Source organism: Python bivittatus, unplaced genomic scaffold, assembly GCF_059951505.1.
Source record: "Python bivittatus isolate LINGU-HERP-01145 unplaced genomic scaffold, Pbiv_v1 ctg000690_np1212, whole genome shotgun sequence".
NCBI lineage: Eukaryota > Metazoa > Chordata > Lepidosauria > Squamata > Pythonidae > Python > Python bivittatus.
The window spans coordinates 15,853,297-15,867,632 of record NW_028277096.1 but is presented as its reverse complement, the minus strand read 5'-3'; the positions used below and the strand labels follow the sequence as shown (position 1 = coordinate 15,867,632).

The window sequence follows — 14,336 nt, the reverse complement described above, 5'->3', positions numbered from 1 at the left end:
CTGTATGTGCACTGACCCCACCTCCCAGAATTCCCAGCTAATGTAGCCTTTGGCTATCCCAAGATTGTATCAGATTAGGGAAGCCACAATTATTGTCTTTTCTTCGGAAGAATGGAAGATTGAGAGAGAGATTTGCTCAAGGCAACCAGAATACTTCCAGACAGCCTTTTCCACTCCCTCAATCCACAACTGTCTTCTTTTCTGTCAGCTCTGTAACACTCAGAATGAAGAACAAAATAACTTCCATGCTCTGCAAAAGAAAAATAAAATAAACTGCTCGCAGCCCCATCATCGTTCTGAATTTTTGCTGTCAGATCATATGCAATTGCATTTGTCAAAATAAAACATTAAAAAAAACTGAGCAGTTCCAGGAGAGGAACTGCAAAACTAACAAACTACCATTCTCTTTCAAAGACCTCCTAGGGCAGTGTTTCTCAACCTTGGCAACTTTAAGATGTCTGGACTTCAACTCCCAGAATTCTGGAAGCTGGCTGGAGAATTCTGGGAGTTGAAGTCCAGACATCTTAAAGTTGCCAAGGTTGAGAAACACTGTCCTAGGGTAACTGAAACTCAGGAGACAGTGAAGCAACAGAGGGATGGCTCCACAGCATTTCAAACAGGAGATGAGTCTTACTACAGCTTTAAATACTCCCTATGTAACCCAGAATAAATTGGCTTGGTGCAATGCCATGCACAGAAGTCTGGAGTTGGTCTTGAACTGGGACAATGTAGTTTCAAAAGAGAAGTTCTAGAGTTCGGATTCTGAATTCTGGAGCACGATTCTGGACTGGAAACCCAGACTTAAATGGATTCGGGGTGGGGGGGAGTCACCTCAGATGTGCAAACTCTGATTTGCCATATTTCCTCTAACTGGGCAGGGCTGCCCTCACCCCAATCAATGCATTTTCCTTCGTTTATTAAATAATGTGCAGTGATTCCATTCTTGCAAAAATTCAGAGGTGCTGGCCTCTTTTCCCAAACCGACTAACATTAACAATAAAAGCAGGCTAATTCAGAAAACAAAAGTGAGATTGGCAAACGTTGCATGCAAACAGCAGGAAAACAATTCAAATCCTTTGAGTCACAAATCAGATGTATGTTTCAAGCCGCATACTGTATGTGGAGAGGGGAGCAGTCTGTTGTTCACTTTATTATATCTGGATATTCTTGGAAATAAAAATTATACTGGTGACTGATGGCAACTCCCCCTCCTTTTTTGTTCGTTTAAATTAAAAGAATTTTCCTCCGGTAACTCAAGGTGGCATACATAAATACACCCACATCACCTTTCGTTTTTATCACAACAATCTACTACTGTATATTCGAGATCATCGCGTTTATTTTTTTTTAGACTTTTTATCCCGACTTTATTATTTTTATAAATAACTCAAAGCGGCGAACGTACCTAATTAATTAACTACTTAATAATAACTGCAACCCAGTGGGCCGGGAGGTGTCTCCTTGAGCTTCCAGAGCGCCCCACCTTCCCTGATGGCTTCGCCGCACCCCCCATCACCGTAAAACGAGACAGCGCGAACGAGCGCATCGTTTGCTGACCGTGGCTGTGACTGGACGCCTGCCTAAGGCGGGCACGAAAAAAGAGCGCCTGCCGCTTTAAATCTCTCCCCGTGGAACGCCGGGGCGGATACAATGTTGCCAAGGGTGGAATCTTCCCCAACAGAGAAACGGCCACGTGCGCGGGGGCAGGGCAGGAGGAGGGGCGGCGGCACTCCCCTGACGCCCCCTCCCTGCTTCCGACCGGGCGCGCGCCCAAGGGCACCAGGATTCCCCCGCACGCTTCCAATTCCCGAGCCCGAGGCCGTTTTAATTACACGCGTCGGACGGGAGACTCACACCTTTGAAGTCGGGCTCGTGATCCCTCCCCCCGCCCCCCACTCAGAGGTACAAAAGGACACCTTACTAAAAGGATCCTGTGATCTTAAGCCCTCCCACTCCGTTTGGATTGGTTGCGCCGGAGTTGCACCCCAGTGAAGGTGACCTTGAGGGAAGCGGCGAAAATACTACGAGGGGAGGGGAAGAGAGAGGAGAAACATGCCATGGAGGTCGGGCGACTGCGATTCGCACACATGGCCAGCCGGAACTTGCGATCCGGGCTCCCCTCCCCTCTGAAGACAGGCAAGATATACCCACGAAACTTCAGATTACCTCCCCCAATCCCTGCGCGTATCTGTCCAATGCCAAATACACACGTATTCCAATTCCCCCGCCAACCGCCCCCTTGAACCCAACGGCTGAGTTCGCACAACACGCTTATCTTTTACCCCCGGGTTAACTCATTGATTTGTGCTCGCAAAGGCCTGGATTTGCATGACGGGATAAGTCCGAAGAACCCTAATTGAGATGAACACTGATCAAGCTCAAAATTCCCCTGGCTGGGGAATTCTGGGAGTTGAAGTCCACGTATCTTAAAGTTGCCAAGTTTGAAAAACACTAAGCTAAAGCATCTGATACAGGTCTTTGGCCTGATCTGGAGAAGCAGGTTGTGGGAACACACTTGAAGTTCAGTTTTACTCTGTTTACCCCCCACCTTCCATAAAATACTTATTTTTCTCCTCTGTTCACCACTTGCAATTCCGATGCCTCCCTCCCCTAATCCCAACAGCGTTTTGAAAATTCATTAGGACAATTTCCCAATCTGTTGGAAATAATGGAGGTTATCGTTCAAAACATCTGCCACAGACTAGCGTGGAGGCTGCACTGGGATTACCATCCCTGGAATGCACAAGGATCTTCTTCCCCAACTCTCTGCACCGTCAGATAAGGAAAGGGGTCTAAACATTTCAGCTGTCCTCTGGTTAATTCACATCTGCATCTTTTGGAGTCTAAGTGGGGATCCCTCTGAAGAAAAACAGACCAAGGGAATTGCACTTCTTTTTGCAAATGAATACCTATGCCAGTGTTGTCCAAACTTGGCCACTTTAAGATGAGTGGACTTCAACTCCCAGAATTCCCCAGCCAGCCATGCTGGCTGGGGAATTCTGGGAGTTGAAGTCCACTCATCTTAAAGTGGCCAAGTTTGGACAACACTGACCTATGCAGACGTACAGGGAGCTGTACAAAGTGAAGGCTCCCAAACAAACAGACTGGGGGGAACACAGTTCTAATTACCCAGGATTACAGGGAAGTAGGTTGCCCTTGGAGAGTGGTGGATAGGTCAGGCAAAGTCCCAGCAAATCCATTCACACAACATGCTAAGGTTGTTTAAGATTAAGCTTAAACTGCTGCTTGTCAATGACTGGGCTTCCATCGTTTGCTAAACCATGGTTTAGTCGAGTTTGCTGAATAAGCCACAACTGGATGAGTTCACAAATGTTCATGGCCCAAGGTAGGAACCCAGGCAAGAACTATATGCAGTCCACAAGGGTTTCAGAAGTTGTGTCCACCTTGCTTGCCAAATTGATCCATTTTCTGCAATTGTCACAAAGCCCTGAACCAAACAACGGACCAGAGGGGCTGGGTTTGTACATCAGGGTAAAACAAAAACAGACCCCCAAACCAGGGTTTAAATTAATCAGGCTTAACATTTCAAACAAGAGCTAAGCCTTTAACTGACCTAGCTAACTATGTATGTATGTATGTATGTATGTGATTTATCTGGTGCTTGAATCCTAGCAGAACACATTCTGTTAATGCAGCCAAGCTTGATCTTCCCCAGCTTCACCAGAGCACAGCATCTCAACGGTCGAAGACTGCCTTATACAGAATCATACTAGGCACTGGGAAGTTGTCACGGGCAAAGTATTCCTGAAAATTAAATGGAAAATACTAAATTCATTTTATAAAATATAGTCTTAAAAAGGCCTGCTGGCTGGACCACATCCCTATCATTTTCTTGGTGACAGTGCCAAAGTAGTTAGCCACTGCCTTCTTCCAGAATATTTTTATGACTTCCCAGCCTAATCTATAGCTGGGATTTGCTGGTGGTCTCCCATCCCAGCATTAACCAGGTCTGACCCTGATTCACTTTTTTTAGATCAACTCTAGGGTACATGTAGCTCAGCTTCATGCTTATCTGACAGGCCAGTCAAGGCTCTTCAATGGATAAGCTGTGCTGGAGTGAAGAACTGATGTTTCTCAGGCCTAAGACAAAAATCCCCCTAAAGCCTACCAGCAACAGTATTCTGAACCTATCCTGGCCGTCACTAGGAGCTGGTTTTGGAGCTGGTCCTCTGTGCCCAGTTTTTGTTCTGATCATTCATAACTAGTTTCAGCCATGCCCACTGACAGATTGCATAGGGTCAGGGGTTAGCAACTTTTTGCCTGGGGGCACTACTGCACCCACAGGCCCTTTCTTGGCCCCACTGTTTTGCCTGGAAGTATGCCCCTCTTGCTCACAAAACATACAGGACTGTTTGATGACTGCCCCTGGCCTGCTGGCACCTGTTCTGTGAGAATGTCCACACGTTACCTGCTTCTCCTCTAGAAGGGACTCTGTTCTCCATCTCTCCAAAAGCAGCCCAAACTCTACAGGAGAGAAGGGATCCCCAACCTAACACGTTCCAGATGGGCTAGTCTAAAAATTCATTCCGTTTGGATTATTGCAATGCACTTTACATGGAACTGCCCTTGAAGATTATTGGGAAGCTACAACTGGCCCAGAACGCAGCGATGCGCACCGAGCTGGGTGCTTCTAGGTTCGCCTGCGTTACAACTCTGCTATGTGAGCTGCACTGGCTCCCAGTTTCCTTCCAGGTGCAATTCAAGGTGCTGGGTATCACCTTTAAAGCTCTACATGGCATGGGACCAGGTTATTTGTGGGACTACCTCTCCTTGAGAATATTTGCTTGTCCTGACCAGATCAGATATAGTAGGCACGCTCCAGGTCTCTTCCCTAAAATCTTGCCATCTAGTAGGACCTCAGAAGTATGGCTGCTCCCACCTTATGGAATACCCTCCCCCTGGTAATTTGGCAGGCCCCCACCCTTTTAGCCTTCTGGGAGACCATCAAGACCTGGCTTTTTACCCAGGCCCTGGGGCAGGGTGTTTTGGGTTGGTTGTTGGTCTATCCCAAGGGGATCACTGAGGCACCGGGTTTGGGTTGTGTTTTACACTTTTGTTTTTATGGTTTTTATAGTTTGGAGTTTTGCTGTTGTGAGCCGCCCAGAGTTATGTCTTAAGATGGGCAGCCAAACACATCTTTTAAATTAAATAAACTCCCAAGCAGTGTGGGTAATGCTCATGAAGCTTGGGGATAATGGAATTCAGGAAGAAACCAGCTTGAAGAATGATTATTTAGGTCCAACCCCAAGCAATGGTTATGTTTCAAAAGTCAGTGAGAATAAGATAAAAGCAGAATAAATAATTGTAAGAATAGACTGTGAAATGTTTCTACAATCAGAAGCACCAGCAATAAAAAGAGAGATTTGTTTAAGAGAGGAATTGCCAAATGGACAGAGAACTATATACCATAGGTGGAAGGAGATAAGATGGGGGAGATTAGCTTTGGGGGCCAAAGAAAGGTGATATAAAGGTCAATGTTTTAAATAAAAAAGCTTATTTCCAAATAAATGTTAGGACTTGCAATCCCCATTAAAACCAGCTAGACTTGGTTTACAAATAGGCAGGTAATAAGAGCCATCCCCCTCATTCACACATGCCCCACACACCTTTCCCAGTTAATTTTCTTCTGGGTCACGGTAGATTCAGTTCACATGCTCCTGAACGTGTTAGTATCCTAACCCAATAGGAAAGAGAATGTTGAAATCAAAGACAAACTTACTTATATGTCTTAACTAGGTCTTTAACTTAAATACTGCCATCATCTTATACCCTTAACCCCCATGATCTGATGTTATTTATAACACTTTTATCTTCCATTGTATATTGAGTAGAAGGTACTCTCAATTGTACAAAAAGACTAGGTTTTTCAAAGCGCGCTAAGCAAATTTATGTTAATTATGGTTTATTGAATAAGCCATGTGGGCTGGATTTATTCAACATCCTAGATTAAAAAGCATTCTACATAGCTCACTAAACCAAGGTAATCAAAGTTAAAAAATGGCTACTCCTGCAAGAATGGATTGTAGAACTGCTCATCTTTTTAGGTTTGGCTATTCCCATCTATGACGTACGAAAGATCCACCCACCACAAAATTAGCAAGACCAGAAGCACTATATATTTCAATGGCTAATAAAGCAATTGCATTGACTGAAATCTGCTGGCTCTTCAGCTTCTTAACATCCACAATATTACTGCTCTCTGTAGAAACTACAGTGATATTTACTGTAAAGCAAATAGATACTGAAATGTATGTAGAACAGTACCATTTCTTTGCCATAAAACACCAAACCATTAACATCTTAATATATGTCTATATTAAGGCTGTGCAACAGATAGAATTTGTTTCTGTTTATGCCCTTGAAGTTTAATAGTCATTACAAATATACCGGTCTGTCTCTCTTCTAATAAGTTGATTTTCACTTGATGCACTTTCAGTGCACCATTAAATCAAAACAGGTAGATGTTGAAGAAACAGCCAAGATAAAAGGAGGCCACAGTATTATGTATAAAACTTGCTATGATATGAAGGATGGAGGGAGGTGAGAAAATGGGTGGACCTTAATCAAATTTTTATATTTGAACAGAGTCTGAAACTACTGTGATCGACTCAGAACTTTAACAGAAGGCCTTCGTGGTGCTTGAATATTCCTCTTTTTAAATGAAAATCAATTTATTCAAAGAATTACACTTAGAAAGCAGGTTCTCTGCCATGTAGAAAACTGATAAAAGCCATGTATGTACTTTTTAATCTAAATGTATAATCCGCCTAACGTTCAATGCAAGCAATCAGTTCAGCCCTTTTGCAAAAGCTGCTTGTCTTCTGGCCACTTATTGGACACGGATGCGTATTCAGGCATGGCTCAGCCTGACGTCTGGACAAGGAGAGAGTGGCTTAACCACCTAATGCTTTAGTAAGTTGTGTGAATTATGCCTGTGATAACTGCACCATAGGCGTTCCGCAACTGATCTAAAGTAGCTTTGTTTTCTGTGCATTGTGCTAAACCACAGTTTTGTTCCTCGGTTTATTCATGAAACCACAAAAGCTTGGCGCATGCAATTTACCATCGTAAGCCATGATTTACAAACTCCGCTGCTCGGTTCATTAAACGGTACTAAGCCAAAACTAAGGAACCCACACAATGGCGTGGAGCAATGTGTGAATACTATCACTGACTGTTCCTCGCACGGATTAACTCTGTATAACGAACACCAAATAGGCAAGGTTTTGCTCTTCCTGCCACCTTCCCAGATGAAAAAAGGGAGGGGGTAGGGTGCCCGATTAAGTCTTGGCAGCAGGAGCAGGCCAACGCCTTCTTAGCACTCTCTCCTGCTTTCAAAACTTCCCAGGATCATAAATGATTGGCTGAGAGACAGGAGAGTCAGTTAGCATTAACTCCTTGCAAAAGCCTTGTGGAAGGAGGAATCTATACGGATCCACGAAGGGGGCCATAATCCAGTTTTAGTAGAAAAGCAGAAGAGGTAGCTTACCTTTCCGGTGCTACAGGAGTGGAAGAATAGGCTCTTATACAATACAACCTTATACATGAATGCACTGCATAACCAAACACACCAAGAAGAAAAACAAATATAGAAACTGTTAACCTCTGCTCAACATGTGGAGTTAACAACAGCCCCGTGTGCCAATTTTAGGCCTCCCTCCCACAAGCCTTTCCCAAATCATTTTAATACCCTTCCCACCAGGGTGCCCTACAATGATTAACAAGCTCCTTTTTTAACCAGTCCTTTGAAATCTTTTAAAAATACTCACTGCTAAATGGTTAGCTTTATGGTCGGTTTCATGTCTTCCTCTCTTCCCCTGAACTAAGGAGATATTTTATAGGATTTGGAAGTTGTGAACAGCTGGAGAGACTTCTGAGAGCCAAACTTTTTATGTATGAGTTACATATTTTATGAACAAAGCAATCCCATCTCACCTTAACCACTTCACCCCAGCCATCTTAGTTGGGACTGAAAATTTCAAAGGTGGTTATGGAGACAGGTGACCTGTCTTCATCAAATGTTATACAGTTTCAGAAGCCTTGCTATGTCAATAATAATAATAATAATAATAATAATAATAATAATAATAATAGGGAAATATGAGGTGGGAAGAGACAGGTTAGGGGAGACATGGGTTAGGGGAGAGACAACATGGCTTCTGTTTCTGTGGGTGAATAATACAACCTCTCTTATTCCCCCCCATAAAAGCAGAATTATTTCAAGCATGCAAATGCATAGAACATTTAATCTCACTCTGTATATTAAGACATAAGTATGAGACGTGCTAAACCATGGGTTGCTATAACCCTGGTTCATGGGGGGGGGGTGTAGCAACAAATTATTTGGGACATGTACCACACATGAGGCCACAGCCAAATGAACTGCACTGATCATGCAAACAGTGTGTTTTGTTTTTAGCTTGCAGTGATGTACAAATGGGGAAGGGTCACTGAATAAACCATGTTTTAGGGCTCTCAGTCACAACTGTTAGGTTCCAGATTTCAACTCTTCCTAGTGTGATGTGTGAACAGAGATCTATGGTTTTTTGTGGTTTCTCAGCACATGCTGGGTTTATTTTTATGTGCCAGCCAAGTCTCTGATCAACCCACAGAAGTACAGAGGGGAAAGGAGCTAAACAAAGCAGGCAAAATAACCAAGCATTGGGCAAACAAGATATGTTTACTTTGCTTGACTGCAAGACTGGCTTGTTTAATGATGTTTTAGCACAATACGTGTTTGCTGTCTTAATGAATTCTGGGCCTAGGAATTCCTTCAAGTACCAAAACTGAACGCTGCTGGTAAGCTGACCGTGCAAAAATACATTCCTCAGATAGATCAAGCATGCACTCTACCACATCACATTCCACGATCCAACTGGTAAATCTAGATCTGCTTTTTATATGCTGCATTGTAGCATGCAGTATATACCATGGAAACTAGTTCAAGCAGAACCTCCAAGTTTAAAGGCAGTCTATCACAGGCATACTATGCACACACATACTTGCTATTTACACATTTTCCCTGCAATTTTCCATTCTGGTTAACCATTACAGGAAACTGGATGCTCAACAGACCTTTGGTTTTGATAGCAAATCATACCCAAAGCCTTTATCACTTACATCAAGAGGAATGCATTTAAAGGAGAAGACTATAGTGCAGAATATTTACATATGAAAGGATGAGAAAAAATTCTACATAATACCCCACAGAGGCTGAGTACCTAAGTCATAAAGTGTTTTCTGGGCATAGCATGTTCTGCAACCCACCCCTTGGGGTTTGTGATCCATGCTTTATGGCTTAGTATGTGTGAACCCAGCCAACTGTGGTTTATTAAATAAACCATGTTTAAGCAAATTGTGGCTTAGCACAGTATGTGAAGACAATGATGCAGTAAGGGAAATCTAAAAGGAAGTTGGTCCAGACTAGAATCTTCTCCTAGCTCAGTGTTTCTCAACCTTGACAATTGTAGGAAAGGTGGACTTCAACTCCCAGAATTCCACAGAAAGCATGCTGGCTGGGGAGTTCTGGGAGTTGAAGTCCACACACTTCAATCTTACAGTTGCCAAGGTTGAGAAACACTGTCCTTGCCTCTTCAAGAGAAAGAGATATTCAGGTCAAGAAAGGGAGTGTCAGTGGGGAGTCAGAGAGAAGCAGATATAAGGAAATCTCACTGTTCAAAGTGGTATCCCCTTGTCACAGTTTCTCATGAGTTACAAGAACACACTATTATGTCAGATAACCAAATCTACAGTTTCTAAACGGCAACCCCAAAAGTACCCTGCCTTCCACCAATGTTGCAAAACCTGTGTCTACTGATGCCCTCCAGATGCATTTGGATTACATGGTTAGTGGGAATTCTAGAGTTATAGCCACAACTCATCTGGAAGGCACCAGACAGGGCAAGGCTGGTAGAAGGAATATCAAGAGGCACCTATCACCCCCATCAAGTTACCAGGCTCAGTTGGGTTACAGACGCTGCCTCCACATAAAGCATTTTGGGGGGAGGAGAACGTGGAATTCCCAGCCAAGTATGTACACTGGATGAGGAACTTTGCATAACAGAGGCCTAGTTCTGTAGTGAGGAACCTGTGTCTAGCAAAAGCAGCCTCAAATTGCGTCTGGAGGTGCTCAAAGAACAGAGGGCTCCTCTATACAATAATTCATTCAAACCAGCATCTTATGAGAAAAGGAGAGAGAGAAGTCTTGATATGTTTGTTTCTATGTGGAAGAAATTGTGTATTCTTGTACTGAGCAGCATTAAAATCACACGGGACTGCAGCCTAGATCAGGAGCCGGCAACCTAGAGGCCTCCATGTTTTGGACTTCAACTCCCATAAGCCCTCAGCCAGCCTGATCAAGGGTTTGTGCAATCCAATGCATCTGGAGGACATTAGATACAGGTTAGCTGTTTCCATAGGACTAGGCCTTTGCGAGCTGAGAGTCCTAGGAAAGGTCTTTATCCAGAAGGTTACATAGGGGTCACAACATTTACGGAGCAGAACCAGCCTCCTGGAAGCCATGCAAGAAGTGGGGGAAGTGAGTGGAAGCTGGACAAAGGTCACTACCCTCAAGACGAAAAGAACCGTCGTTTTGGATACTGATGAGTGTACATATATGTTATATATGTACACCACTGTCTCAAAGTCTTTGCTAAAGTATGGATTCATCGGGGAAGAAATCATGCAAGAATAACTACTAGTAACAGAGGTGAAAGAGGGAGTGCTGTTGCTGAGGTCAGCCCTACCTCTTCGCTCGCTCTCTGTATATGAAGGAGGGAGGAATAATAAGCATTGATCAGATGGAGCTGCAGGCCCCAAGATTAATCCACTCTGCATCCTTAAAGTCTGCAGGCTCACTTACCACTTTAAAATGCAGAGAATGTACACACAACAAGGCAACAAAACAAGTATTCCATCAGCAAAAAATCAGAGATCGTTGTTGTCGTTATAGCCCCCCCACTCCAAAAGTCTCTGGTCATCCAGACAAGCAGATATGTAAGAAATACTCAAGCCCTTCCCCTTCACCATAACCAACTTACAGCAATGGTTCCACGTTGGAGAACACATTCCTTGAGGCTCACACCTGAGTAAGGCTGCCTACAATGGCAACTCAGTAAATTTGCTGCATAGAAGTCTGGGTTAATGTGCCTTGAGCAGGGAGGGGATCAGGATGACCGCAGTAAGAGCGGCATATTCTTCCCTTTGCACAATCTCTTGATTTCCTTTCCTTAAAGTTACTGTGGTTATTCTTGCTCTTGAAGCATGCCACTTCATACGCCCTCCACAAAATGTATAAGGATCGAATGGCTCCATAACTTGACTGGAGCGTTACCAATCCTGTGGAAAGGGAGGAACCGACCAGTCCTGGAGTATTTACTCAGGAGTGGGTCTCCCCTCTTTCAACCCAGGGCCCTCTCCCCAGGATGGCAGACTGCAGCCGCCCAAGTCAGCCCTGCAACCTTCTACTCACAAGTAAGGCTCGCTCCCCGAAATGTGCAACCTTGGCTTCTAACAAGGTTAAAGACAGCACGAGGGAAATACAGGCCCGGTGGGCCAGAACAGCAGGAGAGGATCCCCACGCAGCTCCTTCCAAGAGGTTGGCCCAGGGGTCCGTGCTCCCAAATGCAAGGAAGGAGAAGGGGGGGCAGAGAGGCCCGCTTGCCTATCCCCCGCCCCATCTCCGCGTTTCAAGCCCTAGCGAGCGGATGCCGCTTACTCTCAGGAAGACCCTCTCAAAGACGGCAAGCCAGTATTTCCCACCTTGTAAGAAACTCCCTGGGAGCGCCTCGGCCGCGGAGGGGGCAGCGGAGCCCCCGCAGAGGCGCCCACGGGAGTCCCGCGAGGGGAGACGAGAGGGGGTTATTCCAGGATAGCTACCTCGCCAAGGGGGGGGGGGACGGGGTAGGATCGGGCTCAGGAGGAAAGCGCAGGGGTCACTCCGACCGAAGACAGGGAAGGTGAAGCGCGGATGGAGGAAGGGGAGAGCAGGGGGCTCCGGCTGTTCAGAGGCCGCTCCTCGGATCCCACCCCGGATCCCGCCCCGGTTCCACCGCGGCCGCCGCCTCACCCACCTGCGGGCTCCCTCGGCGGGTCCTTGCCGGCGCTCTGGCTGGGCTGCTCCGCCGCCGCTCCTCCCGCAGGAGTCATCTCATCCGCCTTAATGACCATGGCCGGCCGCCGCCGCTCGCGCTCCTCTGCCGCCGCCGCCGGCCCTGCTGCGCTGCCGCTGGAAGGACAGTCGAGCCCGTCGCAGCCCCACGTGGTCCGCACTTCACCTCGGCGGCCGCTCCGACCCCTGACACGCCGCCCTCGGCCGCTTGCCCCGCCCTCTCACCCTGCCTGTCACGCAAGCCTCGCCCACCGGGGCCGACGGCGGCCGGCCGGGGCAAAATTCATTGCGTTTGGGGGGGAAACCGCAGCGCCTTAAAGGGCCAGAGCTGAGGTAGAAGGCCGGGGTCCCCAAGCTCTCCAGCTCATCGACCCCCTCATGAGGTTTCAGACGGTTCCTCGACCCCCAAACATTTATCCTATGACAATACTTTAATAAATACTACTTTAACGGCTAGTACGACAAATAATAAGAACAACAGTAATAATATTATTGCAGATCAGTGTTTCTCAACTTCGACAACTGTAAGATGTGTGGACTTCAACCCCCAGAATTCTCCAGCCAGCATGGGGAATTCTGGGGGTTGAAGTCCACACATGTTAAAGTTGCCAAGGTTAAGAAACACTGCTGTAGATAATAGGTAACCCTCACCTTCAGGACTAGGACTGGCATGGAGCTCTATGGAGACCCCAGAAGATTTATTGACCTCAGTCAACCTTCCATCATCAATCACCTATTGACCCCCAACCATTATCAACCCCTTGGACAGTCCCATTGACCCTTGGGGGGTTGATACTGACCACTTTGGGGAACCTTGGTATAGAAGGAAGGGCTAGAGAAAGAGAAGGGAAAGGAAAAGAGGGGAGTGAATTAAGAGAGGGGAGATCCAGGTTGAAGCTCCCCTGGGGGACTTGAGCCATGTCCTCTCTCTCAGCTCAACCTACCTTACAAGGTGGTCGTGGTGGGGAGAAATAGGAGTGTGCCTTGAGCTCCTGAATGAAGGAAAACCGAAAGAGTTTGCACAACAGAGTGAACTTGGTTACTGAGTCAACCCATTTTCTAGGTTCAGGCAGTATGTTGACTCATGGAGGAATGGAACAGGCCTCTCCTACTTAGTGTGGACTTCAAGGTAGGGCTACCAGATCTGGGCTGCAGGAATCTAAATAGCAATCCCTAAATGGCAGCAACGAGATATAGAAAATTCTGGACAGGGCTAAAGTGTTTAGAAATCTGGTTTGATGTGTCATTATCACACTAAATCACCAACTAGCCCACCCTGGTCTAGCTCAGCACGTTGGTGAACCCAGCACGTGGTTTAGTGACTTGTAGATTGGAATCTCCTTCAACTCAAGCGTAACTCCTGGTGGGCTCTGGACAAGTTTATATCATTTTCTTGGCAACAGTAGGCACTTGGTTTGCCATTGCCTTCTTTCAGTGTTTTCCCCCAATTTTTCAGTCTAGTTTACAGTTCAGGATTTCCTAGTAGTTTCTCATCCAAGTACAAACGAGATCCAATCTTGCTTTGCTTCCAAGTCCAGACCAGCTCTGCCAAATTTGCTTTCTTTCCCACAGTAACAGAGGTGGGCAATATGTGATCCTCCAGATCAGTGTTTCTCAAACTTGGCAACTTTGAGACATGTGGACTTCAACTCCCAGAATTCCCCAGCCGTGGCTGGGGAATTCTGGGAGTTGAAGTCCACATGTCTCAAAGTTGCCAAGTTTGAGAAACACTGCTCCAGATGCTGGACCACAAATACCATCTCTACTTCAACATCGGCTGTGCTAGTTACCGCTGATAGAAACAGAAGTTCCAGAAAATTGGGTTGATCAAGGGCTGCCTGTCTGTGCACTATAGGCCTAAACTGTGCAATGATTTGCTTTTAATCCCAACTCAGAGGCGGTTGATGGAGAGTGGCCTATAAACCCTCTAAATAAATAAATAACAAACACCCATCCACTATGAAATAGGCTGAGAGAAAGTGGTTTGTCTCCAGCATGCTTTCATGCTTTCATTCTTTTCTTCTTCCAGAACAATCCAGTTTTCCCCATCAGGAGCAGTCCAGAAGAAGCAGAACATTCCAGGTGAAAAGATAATTCTGGAGAGGAAGCGTCCATCTGCCACACTGCGCTACCTCTCGCATTCAGTGCTATGACTGAGAAAGAAAAATATTCTGGATCAGCTGTGCATCCAGACCAGCTGAGCTCT

The 14,336-nt window shown here is 45.8% G+C and overlaps 1 protein-coding gene across 2 annotated transcripts in view; it reads right to left on the bottom strand.

Moving 5' to 3' along the window:
- Positions 1 to 12,324, bottom strand: part of CLUH (CLUH binding protein of NUMT mRNA) — an 84,101-nt gene extending 71,777 nt beyond the window's left edge. For both annotated transcript variants that reach the window (XM_088152535.1, XM_088152536.1), the window contains exon 1: positions 12,093 to 12,324. In XM_088152535.1, coding sequence (XP_088008661.1) covers positions 12,093 to 12,189 — 97 coding nt within the window. In that variant the 5' untranslated portion in view covers positions 12,190 to 12,324. The remainder of the gene's footprint in view (positions 1 to 12,092) is intronic.
- Positions 12,325 to 14,336: the final 2,012 nt, after the last annotated feature.